This window comes from Hippopotamus amphibius, chromosome 11 (assembly GCF_030028045.1).
Source record: "Hippopotamus amphibius kiboko isolate mHipAmp2 chromosome 11, mHipAmp2.hap2, whole genome shotgun sequence".
Lineage (NCBI taxonomy): Eukaryota > Metazoa > Chordata > Mammalia > Artiodactyla > Hippopotamidae > Hippopotamus > Hippopotamus amphibius.
This window is the reverse complement of record NC_080196.1, coordinates 67,224,688-67,245,608: the sequence shown is the minus strand read 5'-3', so window position 1 is coordinate 67,245,608 and position 20,921 is coordinate 67,224,688. Positions and strand designations below refer to the sequence as shown.

At 39.9% G+C, this 20,921-nt stretch overlaps 2 protein-coding genes across 8 annotated transcripts in view; both read right to left on the bottom strand.

Annotated features, from left to right (window-relative positions):
• B4GALT6 (beta-1,4-galactosyltransferase 6) overlaps positions 1-20,921 on the bottom strand; it is a 66,275-nt gene that overhangs the window by 3,912 nt on the left and 41,442 nt on the right. For 2 of the 7 annotated variants that reach the window (XM_057700381.1, XM_057700382.1), the window contains exons 4-8: positions 19,386-19,510; positions 12,114-12,230; positions 3,840-4,027; positions 426-548; positions 48-149 (exon numbers count right to left, since the gene is read on the bottom strand). In XM_057700381.1, the coding sequence (XP_057556364.1) occupies positions 48-149; positions 426-548; positions 3,840-4,027; positions 12,114-12,230; positions 19,386-19,510 (655 nt within the window). Of the gene's footprint in view, positions 1-47; positions 150-415; positions 549-3,839; positions 4,028-12,113; positions 12,231-12,333; positions 12,453-15,792; positions 15,884-16,343; positions 17,258-19,385; positions 19,511-20,921 lie in introns of those variants that run through there. The other 5 variants (XM_057700384.1, XM_057700383.1, XM_057700385.1 and 2 more) reach the window with 5 other exon arrangements.
• LOC130831915 (mediator of RNA polymerase II transcription subunit 7-like) lies at positions 8,236-8,937 on the bottom strand. Its single transcript, XM_057700388.1, has one exon. It carries the CDS (start codon positions 8,935-8,937, stop codon positions 8,236-8,238), a length of 702 nt encoding a protein of 233 aa, XP_057556371.1.

The window sequence follows — 20,921 nt, the reverse complement described above, 5'->3', positions numbered from 1 at the left end:
ATCATAAATAGTTGTGAAACCTTGATACCTAAAGATATCAAGCTTACCGTCCTAAGAACTGGACTTCACCTCGATGGTGATGAGGAATAGACTTGTACTTTCCCAGGTCCCCCTCTGGTCTCGTCACATTATATCCAGCAAAGTGAACCCTACAACACAGCATACAGAAGTGAAAACACATTAAGAAATAAAATCTGACATATGAGTTCAATTTAAAACACAAAAGAACGCTCTTAATGTATGTGCTGTCAGCAATTTCAAAAGGGTCCTCTCAATAGAAAAGGGAGAAACACAACACAGGATTTAGGAACCTCAAAAATTTTCCATCCCAAAGAATCCTTTCCTGGAACAGAAAAATACAGTTTACTTAATAGAAAGGAAATTTATATAAATTCCATTATGAAGCAATTTGTACCTCAACATACCTATTCCAAAGGTCATCGTCTTCTCCTCCCCATCCCCAGAAGGCATTAGGAAAACCATTGATCTTTCTGAACTGCTCCGCCGTCAGTCCACTTACACCACCAAAGAACTCTTTATAAGGAAGACTAAAAAAGAAAGCAGAATATAGCATTCTAAAAATGAAATCAAAACAGTTTGCCATATGAAATTGAGTTTTCAGTCTCTTATCTGCTTTGCAAAATATGCTATTTCCATATAAACAATTATGTTGATTAAATCATACTCTGGGAAATATAAAGTACGCCAAGAAACAAAACATCTTTATATTCTACTGAGACAACTGCATCTAATTGTGTTATATAAACACTTGCAGTAACTTAAATTTAGTATTAGCACTGTTACTTTATAAGACTCAAAACCTAGTGTTCAAAAATGGTCCACTTTCACACCAAAAGTAAGCCTGATTAAATGTATATCAATAGCTACTAAAAGCAATGTTAGATGTTACTGAACTGATTTCCTAAATCAATTGATCTTAATTTATTAAATACATTATTTTATTATATAGACTAGGACAAATATAAATTAGTAAAAACAAGCTTAGCATTTAATTTGGAAAAAACTAGCTGCCTATTCCTGTAATGATCTCCTCCGTTTAGACTACACTCCCAAAATATTCATGGATATTTACGAATATATTTATTTTTAATGCACTAATATTTAGAAGAATGACAATTTTCTGAGATGTAACTGACACTGTATTAGTTTAAGGTGTACAACATGACATGTATATATTGCAAAATGATTACCACCATATGTCCAGTTAACATCCATCACCATGCATAGCTATCTTTTTCTTGTGATGAGAGCTTTTAAGATCTACTCTCTTAGCAGCTCTCAAGTATACGATACAGCATTTGTTAACTAGAGTCACCGTGTTACACATCACATCTCCAGGACTTGTCATTTTTTTTTTTCAGATCTTTATTGGAGTATAATTGCTTTACAATGTTGTGTTAGTTTCTGCTGTGCAACAAAGTGAATCAGCTGTATTTATACATATATCCCCATATCACCCATATTCTTGTCTTATAACTACAATTTTGTACCTGTTGATCCCCTTCACCCATTTCACCCACCCCCAACCCCTGCCTCTGGCGACCACAATCTGTTCTCTTTATCTACAAGTTCAGGTTTTTGTTTTTGTTTTTAAGGTTCCACATATAAGTGAGATCATACATTAGTTGCCTTTCTCTGAGAAATGACTGTTTTTAAATCTGGATTTTATTTTCCTTACCTTTCTCTAACTCATCCTCCAAGGAATTTGTCAAACGAAGTTGTTTATTTAGATACAGACACGTTTTCCGATGTTGAGGCACCATCCCTAGACTTGTAGTCCTGAATAAACTCCTGGGGCCCCAAATGCGCTACTGGGGAGCTGGGGCCAGAGCCCCTGAAAAGGCCAGGGCAACGCGCAGAAGCAGCAGAGAAAACGGCCACGCGCAGCATCTGAAAACCACGCTGTGGGAAGTCTGCCTGGGACTAAAGCAATGCTGCCTCAGAGGGAGAGAGGGGGCAGATTTCACTTTTGTTGTTGGAAGGACTCTGGACTCACTCCCAGCGGGGAAGAAGTGCTGTTTGCCAACTGGGACCCTGTGTGGCCACAGAAGATGGGAGAAGCAGCTCCCACAGAGAACTCTAGGGCTGCAGGACCAAGCAATCTTGGCCGCACCCTGGGCCAAAGGTACCCCAAGACAGTAACAGCAATACTGACCCCAAAGTCTCCCACGGTGTCCCAGGACACCTCACAAGGCTTGCACTGGGGAAGTTAGATTCTAGTTATGATACTGGTTGGGGTCCGTAGGGCCAATATGCGCTCATGGCGCCATTGTGTTTTCCACACCAGTGGGATTATTCCTGCCTAGGCTACTGGTTTGGGAGAAACCTGAAATCAGTAGATAGGGAAATATGGATGTGTGTGTGTGTGTGGGTGTGTGTTCACTGATGTATAAATTGGCACGCATGCTAATTACATTTATTGTTCTGCTTAAAAGCAGAAAAAAATCAACTGTACATCCAGAACAGAAAAAGATTAGATAAAATGAAGGTGTAAGAGATAAAACTAAAGAACAGAAAACAGAAGCTTGACAAGCAAAAAAATCTAGTAGTGTTTACCTGACACTGTCCAAAGGGAGAGAGACACTGATCTGGGGACCTGAGCTTTCTGGTCACCAGCCTTCAGGGCGTGGGCACCACTGTGAGACAGGGACCGTCATCACACTTCATCCCATCCTCACACTTCATCCCATCCTCACACTTCATCCCATCCTCACACTTCATCCCATCCTCACACTTCATCCCACGCACTGCCCCACCCGTTCCCTGCTCTGCTGCCACTCTCTCTAATTTCTGCTCCAACTCCCCAGATACCCTATGTACTCTGGGATTAGTCCAGGTAGATATGAATATTTTATTCATTAGAAATTAATATTTTCAAAGAAATTAATTTATAATTCTTAGTTTATGTGACACTTATGATCATCTTTTAGTAAAAATCAATTATGCTGAATTTGACTCTAGCGGGCTGACCAAAATTGAGTTTCCAGAAGTTCTAAGAATCAGATCCTGAACCTGGATGATCTTCCCAAGGTCATGCCAGACTTGGATTTCAGATACCAGAGTAACAAGGAGAAGATTTTCTAATGATGACACTGTTTTCCTGTCTCAGTGCTGATTCACCTGGTCCCACCATTGAAACTTTCTGCTTCTCTAACTCTACAGGTCAGGCAGCAGGCAAAACAGCGATGAAGGCAACACCTTCCCTGCTCCAGGTCATTTTCTCTCCTCTCCACTTCCATGAGTCAATTGAAACTGTGATCTCTTTCCCAAATTAGACCTGAATGCTTTAATGTCAATTTAAGTGACTGTCATGGCTCTAATGATGTTATCATTTCAAGGTATCTCCAGTCAGAGAAAAAAATGTTTATTACTAAAAGCAGGTCAAGAATCCACAGCCTAGGAAGAAGCAAATATACTGCAGAAGAGAGGGCCATCCCTGAACTAGAACATCACCAGGCGAGGGGAGCCAACCTGTGCTGTGTTACCGGCACCTGGGATCTCGCAGAGCCCCATTCAGAGATGCGAGTCCAAGCTCTCTAACTGCTAAGTGTGAAAATCAGAAGTTAGGTCCACATTCACCTGACTGTAGAAACCAGGCTCTCTTCCCCACCACCCCACACTGAAACCTGTGTGTGAGGAAACTCCTGGCTGGATGGCAAGCGACTCTACATCCCAGCTCCCTGCGAGGACAGGCTGGAGTTAAAGATACTCTCTAGGCTCTTAAGCCCTCTCAGATCCAGGCACACAAGGCTGCTACCATTTTAATGATATGATTTTGCAAGTGTGTTGCTCAATCAGGAAGATTGTACATTACTTACATATACATGTATTTATCCAGCTTGGCTGCAAAATGACGTGGCATTTCTCCACATCCGTAATAGTTCCGGTCATTTTCAGGCAGATGATCCACATCGTGGAAGATTACACAGTCCCAGACACTGTCTTTCATGGCCTCTTTGAAGCCCACATTGAAGAGCATTGCTCGGTTAAAAGGCTGTGTGCCAGTCTTCACAGAGAGAAAAACAGAAATGTACTGAGGCTTTGCCATGACTTTTTTCTATACCTTTCTAACTTGTTGAATCATGGTCAAATACTAATAAATAAATCCAAATCAAACAGATAAAATAATAAACATGCTTCAGGATTTTCAAATATACTGTTAAATTATTACATTTTTTTATATTTTGGTAACACACAAGAAAACACTATCATCGGGTCCACTGGTAAATCATCACATTCATATGATGATATAATTCATGTTTCTGTTTTACTTCAAATACATCAGGATACAGATTATTTATGACCAGGAAGAAATAAAGCCATTGAAAATAATATAAGTTATATTTTTTGGCAAAGCTTTCCATATGCTGTCAAGACTCAAAGAAGCAGGAAACAAAGTGACTCATGGAGCAGTAACCCTTCTCTTACAGAACAAGGCCAGGGAGGGCAAACTTTGTATTACTAATGCTTATAACAGAGACAAAGGCATTTCTAGAGACAAAAAAATTGGAACTTATTACACAAAATCCAACTTCCTTTATTACAACCATTTTCCTTTATTACTAGGGAAAATAAAGTGCCCAGGCAACAGTTTCTATTTTTATTATTCTTGTTTATGATAAAGACCAAGAGTATTTTTAAGGCACAAAAAAAAGTGGGAACTTATTACACAGAACCCAACTTCCCATCTTATAATCACCTCCCTTTACTTACGAGGGAAATTATATTAAGGTGCATTGGCAATAAAAGGTTTCATTCCATAGCTAAAGAAAATTAAAGAGCAATTACCTATGCCTTTGCAGTATTTCTCAAAATCATTTCCAAAACATAAAACAAAAAAAGATTATGACGGAAGCAAATGAGATACACAGTGCAGTCATCACCACAGTGTTTCCTCAAAAGTGAAAAATTACCGATTTTTAGTCCTGGGTCCCTACACTAACTTGAAGTAAATAATAATAATCACTTTGCCTTTTACAGCTTTTCCTCGCCAATGAAATGGAGAGAATAAAAAGGAAAGGCAGTTAAATTATAATGTTATTACCGGTACATCAACATCCGTTTGAACAAATGACTTGCCTTTAAGATTTTAAAAAATCGTTTTTATTAAATGTGGACGTAATACTTAACGGCTTACAATGAAAATAAGAAGTTCTATGCCTAACCCACCTTCGTCTTTCAAAAGCAATACATTTACCCACCTCTAGTAGTTTACTCTGGTGCTTATCTCCGTATTTCAAGGCAGTGCAAGTTCTGATATCCCCTTGCTTCATTAACTTTCTAGACGCCACTGATTTCTCATCATGGTCCCTGAGGATTTATACCCCCACACTCACTGCCCCTCCATCCACTCTCCCAAAAGAGTTATCTCAGAAGTTTGTGTTAAATCAATGGTGTTTACATTATTATGACTGTATAAATATGAGTGTTGAATGAATTATGATTGTTTTCTTTCTCAAACTGGGATTAATAACTGTCTTCTGTTTTCTTACTTTTCTATATAATTATTATTCCTTTGTACAAAAGCCCCAGCAGGCATGCCCTATATTTATCAATAACTGATGCAATCATTCAAACACATCAAACCATCTATTAATTCCTCCTCCACCCCCCAAGCCCAACTCCAGCTCCCACTGCCCTTGCATATTGCGCCAGTCTGGACTGGTCTGACCACATGCAGTGATCATCCTGGGCTCCTCTGCACTCCCTACATCATCTGTGCCCTTTACTTGGCTCTCTTGAGAAGGAACATCCTTTATAGCAGCTTCCTATGTCAGGATCCATGGGGAAAATAACGTGTGTGTACATACAGATGCACACATAGACACTACACACACATACACATATATATATATATTTTTAACCAATGACTGACTGAAAATGCCATCGATCTACCTCACATTTGACTGACATTCTGACTGGCTAAAAAATTCTAGGTAGAAATTTCTTTCCCTTAGTGTTTTTTTTTTTGGTTTTGTTTTTAAATTTTATTTATTTATTTATTGGCCGCTTTGGCTCTTCGTTGCTGCAGGACGGCTTTCTCTAGTTGTGGCAAGCGGGGGCTACTCTTTGTTGCCGTGGGCAGGCTTCTCATTGTGGTGGCTCCTCTTGCTGCAGAGCTCGGGCTCTAGGCGTGCGGGCTTCAGTAGCTGTGGCTCACGGGCTCTAGAGCGCAGGCTCAGTAGCTGTGGTGCACGGGCTTAGCAGCGCCATGGCATGTGGGATCTTCCCGGCCCAGGGACTGAACTCGTGTCCCCTGCATTGGCAGGCGGATTCTTGACCACTGTGCTACCAGCTAAGTCCCTCCCCTAGTGTTTTAAAGGCATGTGGCTCCACAATCTTCAAGGTAACAGCATTGCTGAGAAGGTTCATACGATTCTGGTAATTTTTCCTACAGAACCTTTCTGATACCTTCCCTAATTGCATTTTAAATTTCAAGATAACATGCTTTAAAGCTCTATATTTTATTCATGTGTACATGTGGACCCGTTAATCCAAAGACATGTGTTTGCTTCTGGGAAATATTCTTATACTACTTCTTTGGTCATTTTAGCCCATCCTGCCCCCATTTATTTTTCTGCTATATTTTTTCAGAACTCTGGTTAGAAAGTGTACTCATTATCTCCTGATGTGTAACAAATCACAGCAAAACTAGTGGCTAATAAAACCACAATCATTTATTATGCTCAACGCACCTGTGATAGGAAATCCTGACAGCACGGCAAAGAGCCCTCATCACTGCTCTGTGAGGTCTGGGCCTGGGCTGGCAGATCCGCCTCCAAGACGGCTCGGTCACACAGCCAGCAAGACGACACTGGCACATCAGTTCCCCTCCACTGGACCGCCTGAGTGTCTGCATGACACGGCAGCCGGCCTCCCCAAGAGCAAGCGATCCAACAGACCAAAGCAGAAGCAGCCATGTCCTTTATGACCCAGCTTCAGAAATCACACTGTCACTCCGCAGCGTGGCTGCTCACACAAGTCAGCCCTTATTCATCGTGGCAGGAGACCACACAAGGAGGCAAGGATCCTTGGGACCATCTTGGAGGTGGGTACCCCTGTGATGCACTGGTACCCTCTGACTAACCTTAATTTCTCCTGCTTTGGTTCTAGTTTAAGAGTTACCTTCTGAAGTTTATCTTCCAGCCATTCTGTTGAAGGTTTTGTTTTACTTATCACGTTTTCTTTTATGATAACTTCCTTATTCTAATCGTTCTTTCTTTATGGTGTCCTGTTTCCATTTCACAGATTCAATATCTTTACTCTCTGTGGATAGTGATTACGAATTTGTGCTACTGTTCATTTCTTTACTTTTTTTAAAAAAGTGTTCTGTTCCCTCCATTGTCTCTCTTTCCTATAATCCCCTTTGTTGGATGGGTTTTGTCTCCTCTTGTGGAAACCCTTTGCTGCCCATTCATGGTTGAGAGGAAGACACTAAAGAGCTGAGGGGAACCTCCACGTACGTATGTGAGGTTGTGGCACAGCACTCTTGACTCAAGCACACACAACACACACACACGCACATGCGGGAGCAAATCCCTAAACCAAACTGAAACAAAAACAGAAGCGCCACTCCTCCTCTCCAGCGCTCTGTGTGTCCATAGCTCAGAAAGTGGCAACACTCTTGTTCAAGACAAAAACCCTGCAACGTGGTTGACCATTCTCTGTCGCTCACAACGTACATCCAATTCAACAGTAAACAATTTCACTTTTAAACCCAACGTAGCCCAAACCCAGCCACTGCTCACCTCCTCCTCCAACATCACAGTAGCCTGAAGCAGCAGCTTCTCCTACCTGGACGGCTGCAGAAGCTCCACTCAGTCTGCTCTCTGCACAGTCATGTTTTTTTTTTTTTAAAAAGTCTGATGTCCTTTATTATCTATCATTCTTAAAGCAAATGACAAATCTACTTTTCAGGGATGAAAACCTGCTATTAGAGGTATCTTCAAAGTTTACTGCAACTTCAAAAATAGGGATGTTCCACACAATAGCTGTAAACACTCTGCTTTTTAAGGTGATTACTCCTAATGTAGGCACACTCATTTACCTATGCTTGCCATAAAGTGAAATTACTGCCTGTGACGTCTCAATTGAGAAAGTTCGACAGTTGCTGCTTGCAAGACTTCTGGTTATATCTCTTTTGAGATTCTCTAAAAGTAAATTAACTAATATATATGCTATTTACTGGGGAAAAAGAAGAAAAAGAAACATCCTTCATGGTGTTTCATTCATTTCATCAGTTAGGACACACAAGGCAGCATCTTTCTCTATAATCTGATCTCTCCTATGACCTGAATTTTCTCTTTGTTGTTCATCCTGTCCAGCATAATTACTGCTATCATTGGCGTCCATTGGTTCAGTTTTTACTTTCATCCCTGCTTCCGAATGGGGCAAATCATCAGGCAAAGAAGCCAAGCAATTCTGAATCATCTCAACGACTCGTTCCAGATGCTTCTGAAACCTCTCGGCTGTCTCAAGGCACTGACGTTTCTGCACCTCCATCATGACTCTCAAGGTCTCTCTTGCTTGGTGGGGTCGGTATTCATTTATGAGATGATGCACATGTACAAAAAGCAGCTTAAGATCTTCTAGCTTCTCTTCTCGTTTTATACTCCCGGGGCTCCTTATCAAGATATCTAAGAGGTCTAAGAAATTAATAAGGATAGACATATTGAGTTTTCTCAGTTCTTTCTTGTGATCAAACTGCATAGGATGAAGCCGTTCAATACCCTGACTTTCTAAAGGGCGGATGATAAGATCATCACACTGGAAATGGTTGCCAAACATCATGTAACTGTCCTTTATCGGAGGTGGAGGCTTGGGAGCGAGGCCTTCCTGAATATTTTCATCTGTATCCTCCTTGATGTACGGCATTGGAGGGGGTGGGAGGGCGCTTACTTGCTGTGGCTCACCCATTGTGGAAGACCAAGAACCTCAGCTCTGGGTTCACGCTGGTAGCCGCCTTTACCACCGCAGCTGAACTCACAGTCATGTTTTTTAAAGATCCTTGGATCATATCCTTCCCCTACTTGAAACCCCCGGCATTGTCTGAGCTCATGCAGGATAACCTAAGTCTGCCGGCCCGCCGGGTCCTTCATCGTCTGCTTCTCTCCCGACTCTGATCTCCTCCCGAACGTTCTCCGCCACCCATCACTTCTTCTCTCCTCACAAGAACGAGAGGCCTTACCTGGTCTGTCCCCTGCTGTCTCCCCTTTGTTGCATGGATGAAAGCGGGCTTCATGGAGGGGACAGAGTGAGGAACCGGCCCCTTCCTCTGGAGACTTCCCAAGATTACAGCAGGCATCGTCTCCCTGGAGCTACTCTACTTCTCGAGCGGAGGTGCCGCTCCCGCCCTGCCTCAGCTGGAGGGGGGATTCACACCCAACTGCTGGCTTCACGCAGCTGGACGAGGAAAAGGACCGAGGGCGCGGGGGGTCAGCAGGCAACCCTACTCAAGCCTCTGCTTGGCCCCACAGCTCAGCTGTGTCAGCACCGGCAGGGCCCCTGCGGGTATCTCTGAGGGGAAACTTTTCATTTTCTACAAGATACCACAGAACACGTATCTGGCAGCACAAGCAAAGAGAAGAAACCAGGGATCTGACTGTTCTGCTATCAAACTTGTAAACAATTCCTTAGCTTAGCCCGGTGCTGCACTTCATCGTTCAAGTGCTGAGATGTGCAGGGGTTTGTCCAGCACATGGACTCAATTCTTGTCCCCACCCTCCTCGACGGCTCCTGGGTCCGAAGCCCCTCTGCTCTGCTAAGGGAGATACCAGTGCTCCACCTGCCTCCTGACTCCCAGAGATGGATTGAAATCGCTCAACTACTTCCATCTCTTTGTCCTTATAGTTTAATAACATTAAAAGTTTTTTCTTTCACTCATTTAAGGAGTCGGGAAAGGAAAAGAGGGAAACGTGTACCGTGTTTCCTATTTAACTGAGAGTTCTGAGCAGCTCGTCAATGGCTTAGCCCTTCTGGCCACCAGTCCAGCAGGAAAATGACTCTTCTGTTTCATACATGGTTAAGATGTTACTAGCTCAGAATCACACACTATCAAATATACAGGCCTGAATTAATGTTGATCAAGGCTGAGATTCGACTTAAGAGGTTTATAAAATATGGACCTTAGTTGCTTTCCAGATTTCTTCATCACATACACAAAATAATTCAATGGTGTCAGACCCTCAGGAGAAAATGCCTTTAAAAACACAGTGGCAGATATCTCACCCCACAACACATTATGAAGACTGAAGTTTCAAAAAAGGAAACTAGCAGTTGGTAAAACGGATCTAGAAGTTTTTAACTATGGCTATCATGAAAGTAACTACAATTTTTTATTTACTATCAGGTTAAAAAAGTTTTCATAATATAGTTGGTTGCATAAAAAGCACATATGCACTATATACATCATTATATGAACAGGAAACAGACCTTAAAAGGGTGATTTACACAGAGAGAAGTATAAGCTATATTAAATATCAAGTATTTCCAGAGAGAAAAATAAAGGCAAAAAAGCTAAGAGTGAGAGAAAAAAAAAAGATGTAGAATCAGCCACACAGGAGCTGGGAAAATACACTAAATTTAACAATCTTAGAAACAGAATTTGAATATTTTCTAATATTTCAAAAACAAACAAAAAAACCCCAGAAGCATCTTATGAGCTAGGTCACTTTCTGTCTGATTAAGAAGGAAACAGGGAACTCTCCTGCACTGTTGGTGGGACTGTAAGTTGGTACAGCTACTATGGAAAACAGTTTGGAGGTTCCTTAAAAAACTACAAATAGAACTACCATATGATCCAGTAATCCCACTCCTGGGCATATACCCAAAGAAAACCATAATCCCAAAAGAAACTTGTACCATAATGTTTATTGCAGCACTCTTTACAATAGCCAGGACATGGAAGCAACCTAAATGCCCATCAACAAATGAATGGATACAGAAGATGTGGCATATATATACAATGGAATATTACTCAGCTATAAAAAGGGATGAGATGGAGCTATATGTAATGAGGTGGATAGAACTACAATCTGTCATACAGAGTGAAGTAAGCCAGAAAGAGAAGGACAAATATTGTATGCTAACTCACATATACAGAATCTAAAAATGGTACTGATGAACTCAGTGACAAGAATAAGGATGCAGATACAGAGAATGGACTGGAGAACTTGAGGTACGGGAGGGGGCGGGGGGTGAAGGGGAAACTGAGATGAAGCGAGAGAGTAGCACAGACATATATATACTACCAACTGTAAAATAGTCAGTGGGAAGTTGTTGTATAATAAAGGGAGTCCAACTCGAGGATGGAAGATGCCTTAGAGGACTGGGGCAGGGAGGGTGGGGGGACTCGAGGGGGGGGAGTCAAGGAAGGGAGGGAATATGGGGATATGTGTATAAAAACAGATGATTGAACTTGGTGTACCCCCAAAAAAATAAAAAATAAAAAAATAAAAAATAAAAAAAAAAGAAGGAAAAACATTTTTAGTCAGATTTAAAAAGAAGGAATGATCAGGATAAAATGAGGTCATTGATGTCAAAACCAAAGTATCCAAATTACAATGCACTCGAAACATGAACAAAATGCACCATTTTAAAAATACTGTATAGAAATCAGTGACGAAATTCAAGAAGGACCCTAGTGTTTGGGAAGTGGGGTGGGGGAAAGGCCAAGGAAGAAATCCAAGATGACGCCTTCAGTACAAAACTAGGTGATGACAGCAGAAAAACATGGAAGTATAGAAAATATCTCCAAAGGGTTTAAATAAGATTGAAAGAAACTGTACATATGGAATAGTAAGGTAAAAATACTTACAGAGGAAAAAATTAGCTGATAATATAAAGAATAATTCTCTCTATATATTTCACGTTAATAGGTAAGACATGAGATGATTAAAAATGACAGGAGCACATCAACTGATAAATGGGTTAACAAACATGGTATACACAGTTAACAGGCTCAATCCAAAAGGGAATTTTACCCAAACATAAAACCCAGGATTAACCTTAAACTAAGCATTTTTAATCACACACTATCTAAAAGTTTATTAAGTTCTAGTATACCTAGTTCCCATTTTGAAAACTATTCTCACCTGTTCAATGACGTAAAAGGCAAATTCGAGCCGCTGTTTTTGGAGCATTGGAATCAGATGCAAGAAAAAAATCGGAAGATGTTCATGGCGATTACGGAAAGGAATGAGAACGGCCACCTTGAAAACAAAACAGTCACACATGTTTACAGCAGAAAGCAAGCCCTATAGGTAAAAGATAAAAACTGACCCTTGAAATCCTCTTACTCATGAATTTTCTCACCAGAGATCCAACACCGAGCAAAACCAGACAAGGCCCCTGCCTCTGTGCCATCTGTGCTCTTGTGAACCTGAGACGTGCAAATGGCTCTGAGGGCCGGTCTAGGGACTGTGGTCTTTATCCTATGAAACCCATGGAAGTCACGGAAAGATTTTATTAATTTTTTTTTACAATTTTTTTAACATAAATTTATTTATTTATTTATTGGCTGTGTTGGGTCTTCACTGCTGCATGGGCTTCTCAGTGCGGTGGCCCCTCTAGTTGCAGAGCACAGGCTCCAGGGGCGTGGGCTTCAGTAGTTGCAGAGTAGTTGTGGTGCACGGGCTCAGCTGCCCCTCGGCCATGAAAAGATTTTAAAGGAGTGATAAAATCAGCTTTGTTGATGGCAAACACTATTATGGAGAGCAGTGTAAAGCAGACTGGAGAAAACCAAAAGAGGACTCAGGCAACCGGTTAGAAAATTAATGCAACATCAAGACAAGAGGTAATGGTAGCTTGAAGAGAGGCGAGGGTGGAGGACAAGAAGAGACGTACATAGACTTTTGAAACATTTAAGAGGTAAATTAACAGGATTTATTCATGGATTGGCTATAAGAAGTGAGGGAGAGGGGTGCGTCAAGACTAATTTCAAGGTTTTAAAGTAGATCATAAATAATAAGTTTACAGGTTTTAAATTGAATTCAAAAGAGATTCCACTTGAGTATCTAGTATCTAACATTGCTTATCTGGCCTAGAGATATTTTTGAGAACTATAACAGATATATCATGGAATATAAATAAAGTTTGATGATTATGTTAATATAATATTTTTCATTTAATTGAAATGCACAATTATATTTTTGATACACTGCATGTTTATTTCAGTGACAGGCTAATGTTCAGTTTAAAACTGATAATAAAATTTTGTTAAAATGTTAAACAACAAAAAAGATAATGTAAGCAAGCATGGACATCAGAAAAATTTACCCTTGAAATAAACCAAAGAAATTTGTTTCTTATGTAATAAGAAAAAACTACATTTATGGGAGTTAAAATGGTTTCTCAGCAGATCAATCTTTCTTCTACTAAGAAAAAAAACTACTGAGACTCTCAAAATCAAGACTAAAAGACACCATTTGTAAGGTGTGTTAATATAACATGAGAATAAGTGAATAATTATCAATCATCACTCAAATCCTCTATTTCCTGGATCCAAACTTTGTCATACAAGCTAAATGATCCAATTATAATTCAGATTTTGCCCTTGAAAAAGCTAAAATGTATTTTCTAAACATTACTTTTCTTAGCAATTTCTAAGCTATTACTATAACTATTATTACAATAGTGAATTTTCTAATAAAAACTGAAATTAAAACCACCAAGTTTTCTACAGATTACAAACTCCAAAATCAGAAGACCTAAATAAGCATTTCTCCCAAGAAGACATACAGATGGCCAACAGACACATAACAAGATGCTCAACATTGGTAATTATTAGAGAAATGCAAATCAAAACTGCAAGGAGGTATCACCTCACACTGGTCAGAACGGCCATCATCAAAAAGTCTACAAATAATAAATGCTGGAGAGGGTGTGGAGAAAAGGGAACCCTCCTACACTGTTAGTGGGAATGTAAATTGGTGCAGCCAATATGGAGAACAGTAAGCTTCCTTAAAACAGGGGTCTCCAATCCCTGGGCCGCGACATGGGCCAGTACCTGTTAGGAAGTGGGCCACACAGCAGGAGGTGAGCGAGGGGCAAGGGAGTGAAGCTTTATCTGCCGCCCCCCACTGCTCCCCACTGCTCGCATTATGACCTGAACCAACCCCCACCCCATCCATGGAAAAATTGTCTTCCACGAAACCTGCCCCTGATGCCAAAAAGGTTGGGGGCCACTGCCTTAAAAAACTAAAAATAGAGTTACCATATGATCCAGTGATCCCACTCCTGAGCATGTATTCAGAAAAGAAGAAAACTAATTAAAAAAGATACATGCACCCCAATGTTCATAGCAACACTACTTACAATAGCCAAGACATGGAAGCAACCATCAACAGATGAATGGGTAAAGATGTGGTAGATACATATACAGCGGAATATCAGCCATAAAAAAGAATGAAATATTGCCATTTGCAGTAACAATGGATGGACCTAGAGATAATCATACTAAGTGAAGTAAGTCAGACACAGAAAGGCAGATATTATATGAAATCACTTGTATGTGGAATCTAAAAAATAATACAAGTGAATCTATACATAAAGTAGAAACAGACTCACAGACATAGAAAAGAGACTTACAGTTACCAAAGGGGAAAGTGCGGGAGACAAGGATAAATTAGGAGTATGGGACTAAGAGATTCACACTAGTCTATATAAAATAGATAAGCAGCAAGGATTTACTATATAGCACAGAAAACTATATTTGATATCTTATAATAACCCATAATGGAAAAGAATCTGAAAAAGAACATATGTATATACATATACACACGCACACACACTTTGCTGTATACTTGAATCACTCTGCTGCACACCTGACCTGAAACTAACACAGTATTATAAATCAACTATAGTTCAATAAAAAACATGCTACAAAAATAATAAATTTCAAAATCATTAGATTTTCAAAGAACATAAGAGTCAAAAATATATCTAATAACAATATCCATGTGTCATTCTATATTCTGGATTTTTAAATACAGCCTAATAAACTGATTAAACAGAAAAATTGGGATTTATTGAAACTTCAACAATACCAAATAAATTTTACTAATGAATGAATAAATGCAAATAATTGAGAATGCATAAGTTTAGGATTTAATCCTACTTATAAAATCAGGACATGACATTAGATATACTCGATAGAAAATAGTAACATTTACCTGTGTATTCTACATTACCAGGATCATACATAAGAGAAAATTTTAAATTATTAAAATAATTTTATTTTAAAAGAGAACAAAAGATGGTTTCACAAAATTGAAAGTGTCTAAACTAAAAACTCCACCACTAATTTTCCCTTAATGATGATGAGATAGTGGAAAAAGAGACAACGGCTGTTATGAGGCTGAGACTTTCAGGTCTATGCTGTTTCACATTTGGTCAATGGTAGGAACTACAGAGGCTCTGGTGCCTCTGCCAGCCCCACTCTGGGCCCCATTCTCCTCTGGTTTGCTCCATAAGGTGCCTCTTGACTTATGAGCCTCAGGACCACAAGGCTGCCAGAACAACGGGAACCCACACCTAAGAGTCCCTTCCGTAACCCCCACAGTGGCCACTGTTGGTACTGAGCCCTCCCTACTGACTCAGGACTTGCTGACGGGCCTCAACATCAACTGCTGGCAAATTCACAGAATTCCCAAATCTGTAAACTCCCAAAGCAGTTCGGGAACCCCTAAGTTTACTCTCAGGATGGGAAACTTGTTATGAAAAATAAAAGGAGAGAAAGGAGTTAGATGGCGAATACAGATCCCTACCACTGACCTTATCTGAAGTGTATCAGGTGTGATAACTTCTGGCAAAATCAGGGTCGAGCTTGCCTTCTTGGTTGTGAATTTGGCCACAAGTTGGCTGCCTACGATGTAAATGGGCTATAAAAGCAGTTAAGGCAAATTATACATGTTTAAGGAAAGAAGCTATTAAAAAGCTGCAGAGTCCATATTAAAGACAGCCCATATTAACTAAATACGATTAGGCTGAATAGTCAGTTGAATACATAAGAAAAAACAAAGGCAGTCATGGCCCTTAACACAGTAACTTCTTCAATAAAACATTTAAAAATTTGTTTTTTCCTTAATCTTATATGGGAACAGCGTTTTACAGGAGAACAAAATGAACCGTGTCATGGCAAGTTCAAAGAAGCTAAATTGTCATTTCTATAACAAATACATGTCCATATTTTAATGAAACAGTTATCAAAGATTCTGAATATGCCTAAGGTTTTATTAAAATAAAGCTGAATAGCATCTAAAAATTCATTTGGCACGTCCCTTCCTGTGGCTGTGAGATGACGCTGTCCATAGTTTACAACTCACTGTCTAGAAAAAGAAGACCTCAGCTTTCCGTGGTCATTTCTTTCTCACGTGTGCCCTGATTTGCTGCTGGAGCCTGCTGACACATCTCCACTGGAGGTAAAGAACATCTGGTCATCATCTTCGGAAAAACAATAGTCATCTTCATGAATCTCACCTCACCACCTCTTGTTCAAGAAAAATTATCCACATTCAGTGTGCTCCCACTTTAAAACCACTAATCTCACTGAATTTATGCACCTATTTTTCTTCTATCCTCATTTTCTCCTACACTCACCATGAAGAGATTTGCAAGAAAAATGTTGACGACATAAATTTTCCCCACCAAGATTCTGTCCTACTTTCAAACTTCAAGCACACCATCCGCTACGGTGTCCCCAAATGACACGGCTTCAGACTTGCCTACTTGAAGGGTGCATTAGCTGTCTGCCATGGCTGGGACAAAGAAGCTGCTAAGCCTTCATCCTCCTGCAGTGTTGCAGGTCCCTCCCCCCTCCAGTCCCCCTCCCCATTCCAGTGCCTTCAGGAGCTTCTTAAACAGGAGGCATTTGATAAAAAATGCACCAGTAGAATCAGAATGTCTAGGACTGAGTTTGAGAATTTTCATTTTTACCAAACACCCCACGTAGCTCTGAAACAGGTGGCTAATACCCATCTTTGATGAACCTTGGACTAGAAACAGAACTGCAGGCCTCCAAGCAGATAACTGCATCGAGCAACTACCTGGTTCTTTAAGCCTTAGTTCAGGCCTCCACCTGAACCCTGAATAGAACATAGGCAACGTGACAGATAAACACTTCACTTTAATGACCTGAAAAGCATCACCTTCCTCCTCTTTCAACCTCCTCTTTAGAAATAATCTTGCCTCTGCAAGGCATCTGACCAGTGCTGCATCTTCCACCGGGACCTGCGGTGTTCAAAATACCTAGGAATCATTGAAATCACTAGTTTTAGAAGATTAATTCCAATTAACTGGCCTTCAATGAAGTTAGTTGGTATTTTTTTTTTAAAAAGAAAAAGATCCTCAAATATTAAGGATCAAGTTGGTTGCGGATGTTTCACATAAATCTAGTTATTTCTTCTTTCCTTCTCTCTCAACTCAGTTCCAAGATTAGAAGGGGGCATTATTAGAATGTACACAAGTAGTGGGGGTGGGGTGGGGGGAAGATTATTTAATTAAGTATGGCAAGTATAGGTCACCTCTGAACCATCTCCAAAGTCCCTCTAATATCTTGAGGGGCATAGCTCAGAACTAGAGACTATATTTTGAGAAGGGTTTGTGTGTAACTGAAATAAAAGCAACAGCACCATAAACAGTTCCTAAATAAAATAAGCCAGTTTTTAGATCCCCGAATTAGCTGGCTCCAAACTCCTCTTTCAAAACTATTACCTACTGATTCACTGGAGTTTACAGTCTACTAAAATCTGTAAATAGGAACTACCCATGTAGGATATACCTCTTTCCTAGAAAATGGGATGAAAACAAACCCTAAAATTTAAAATCCAATGTCTGATATAGACCACAAGAGAAAGGACAAAAATACTGAACTTTTCTGACCCTGAGTTATCTGTTAGTACACCACACATTGCACACTGCGGGGGTATGCAGCATGCGTACTAACATACATCTTGAGAACCAACCTCCATGCCACCCCACAGCCTTTGCAATTAATCAAGTACACTTTTTCCTCCATTAGCATTCAACATACATACTCATCACCCAAGTAAGAAAAATAATTTATTTTGCCCAGTACATTTTTTAAAAGTAGTATTATGTAAATTGGGCCATATTTTATATACAAATGTGAAGAAAATCAATCATAAAATATGAGAAGATTTATTTATTATCTGAATCCGATCTGGGAAATAGCGTAAAACAACTGCAAAACTGAATGTGCTGCCAAAATGTGTACTGGAATCCACTTCAACAGCTTTACAACGTGTATGAGGAAAAAACCCCAAACATTTATTTAATAATTTGTAACAAAATATGTATCTGTTCAAACTCAACTCAACAAAGCTGGGTTTAGTGCTTACCTTACACAAGAGGAGGAGCCCTACATTAGGGATAGACATAAATAACACACATCCCCAATATCCCCAAACACAAGAGTTCAAGGCCATTTAAGTCTGAGGACTTTTATCATAAGCTTAACAGCATACAATTCGCTTCCTCAGGAGTGATTTTTTTTTTTTTTGGTACCAAAAGACAAATATTTTTGCAAAATACTGATATTTAAAAGAGGATCTGAAAACTGTTGCCAGATTAAGGCTACATCACAGTCCTTTGAAATGTAATATCTGATTTAATCATATGTAGTTTTTTCACTTGAATTATATAAATACTATTTCCTACTCAAACATTACATGAACATGCACCTAATAACCAATTTCTTAGTATTGAGATCAACTCTGATTTAAAACCATGGTTTTCAATTTTTTTTAAGCAGCGGGGGAGGCCCACACCCTTATAGTTTTTCAAACAAAACGAAAGTAGGATACTGACATCAAAAAGATGAAAAGCTTGTGCTCTGCCTTCTGAAACAGAGGCAAAGAAGCGTCCAAAGTTCTTTTTGTGTCCTACAGTGACCCCGAGCAGCCTCTTTAGAATCCTAGGACTCAGGAACCCCAATGCTGGACCCAACTGGAAACCACTGGTTCCAGGCCTTGGTGGGGCTATGCCTTCAGGTGACCCTAGATCCACTAGGGACAGCAGCGGAAGGCAAAGAAATCACAGCATCTCTTCCAACAGCACAGGAAAAATCATCTGTTTTCCAAGCGGATCCCAAGAGAGGTACTGATCACCAGGAGCTCCAAGAGACTGAGCACACGAGTGTATATTTATATAAGCACAGGTGCAGTTTGTCTTCACAGGTAACATGATTAACCCACATCTGAACTGTGAATACTTACACATTAAACACAAACGTTCTGATGTCTTAAATTTATCAAGACAAAAGGATTTCACTATATATTCTGAATCGAACACACTTTTCCTCAAATGCACAGTAACAGTCACATTACTTACAAAAAAATGAACCTCACCTTCCACCTGGGTTTACAGTCTTTAGGCCTCCAGTGACCTCCTGGCTCAATATCTAAATCCTTGGAGAAGAGTTGATGAATTTCATCAAAACTGACTTCACTTACGTTGACACTGAGGAATCCCCCTAGAAGGTCAAAATGTGAAGGATTGTTTTAATATGAAGTCAGACAAACAGCAATCAGTAGGGTGAGGGCACAATGCACTTGTTGGGACAGTACCATCATCCTGTTATCACCATGTAACTGTTACTATCACCTTTCAGTTTTAGTTTGGATGATAAATTCTATGACAACCCTACTATCTTTGGTAAATTGGCCAAAGAAAATCAAAGCACTTAAAACTTTCTGCTGTTGAGTATTATTCTTTGGGAAATGTTTGCATGTCATTACAATGTAGCTTACCGTTCCACTTTATTCAAGTATTTAAAAACTATTTTTTAATTTCACTGTAATCAACATAGGAGACATGAACACACAGTACATAAGAGTTAATTAAGTAGCTCGTTTGACCGGTAGCTGAATCCTAGCTTCTGTATATTAGGGAAATTATTTAACTTCTTTGTGCCTTATGTGTAAAAAGAGATGGTAAACCTGCCTCCCACTGTGGTTATATCCATTAGATGAAACAGTGCTGGGAACAAAGGCACACATTCAGTAAATTTAGCTACTATTACTGTCATCTACTGACATTTCTTAAGAGAGCAAATTTGTGAACACAATTCAACCAACTTATTTTGAGCAACTACCATGTATCCCCTTGACAGGCAAAACTGAAAAACTACAAAATTCTAAGATGTTCCTGGTCTACTAAGCACTCACTCTCCAAATTAGCAAATATATGATATTCCCGGAAATGTTTCTACTAACAGTTTTTCTAATGCATACCACGGAAACAGGAATGACTCTTGGATGGAAAACCATTTCCATTAACTCAATCCAAAGCAACTAAGAACTAACAACTAAGTTCTTTCACCTCCTCATCTCATAAAATGCAAATCAACAAATATTGAGGTTTCCCATTTCAAGTCTCCTAAGCTCAGTGGCCATGATTCCACACATACAGTCAGCCCTCCATACCCACAAGGCTGGCTAAAATCTGTGGATGCAGAGCTCACATACAGAGGGCAGACTGTAAGTGACTTGAACATCCTCAGATTTTGGTACCTCAGGGGCCCTTGAACCAATTCCCCTCAAATACTGAGGGACAACTGTAAAACACTCAGTTCTGCTTCAAGGGGGCCCCTTTTTCCTCTTGCTACTCTATATAAGGTTTCACAGCCACCCATCTTCCCATCCCCCTCCTCATCCTACCTAGGCAGGAACGTCAGTGGCTTCCATGAAGCACTTAGGCATACTAGAGAGAAGTATTTCAAAATTCAAATGCCTACATTTCACAGAGTAAGCTAGGAAAAAATCTGCAATCTTCTAACGTCTGCTTCCTCTCCTGACAATGTTTGCTGCCTTTTATAACCAAATATCCAGCCTTTGGTGTGACAAGATATGCAAAGTAGCTAATCTTAGAAAGGTCAGATTTAC

Bases quoted from the DNA above. Each gene is read 5' to 3' on its own strand.
- LOC130831915 (XM_057700388.1), bottom strand. From the start codon at position 8,937: ATGGGTGAGCCACAGCAAGTAAGCGCCCTCCCACCCCCTCCAATGCCG.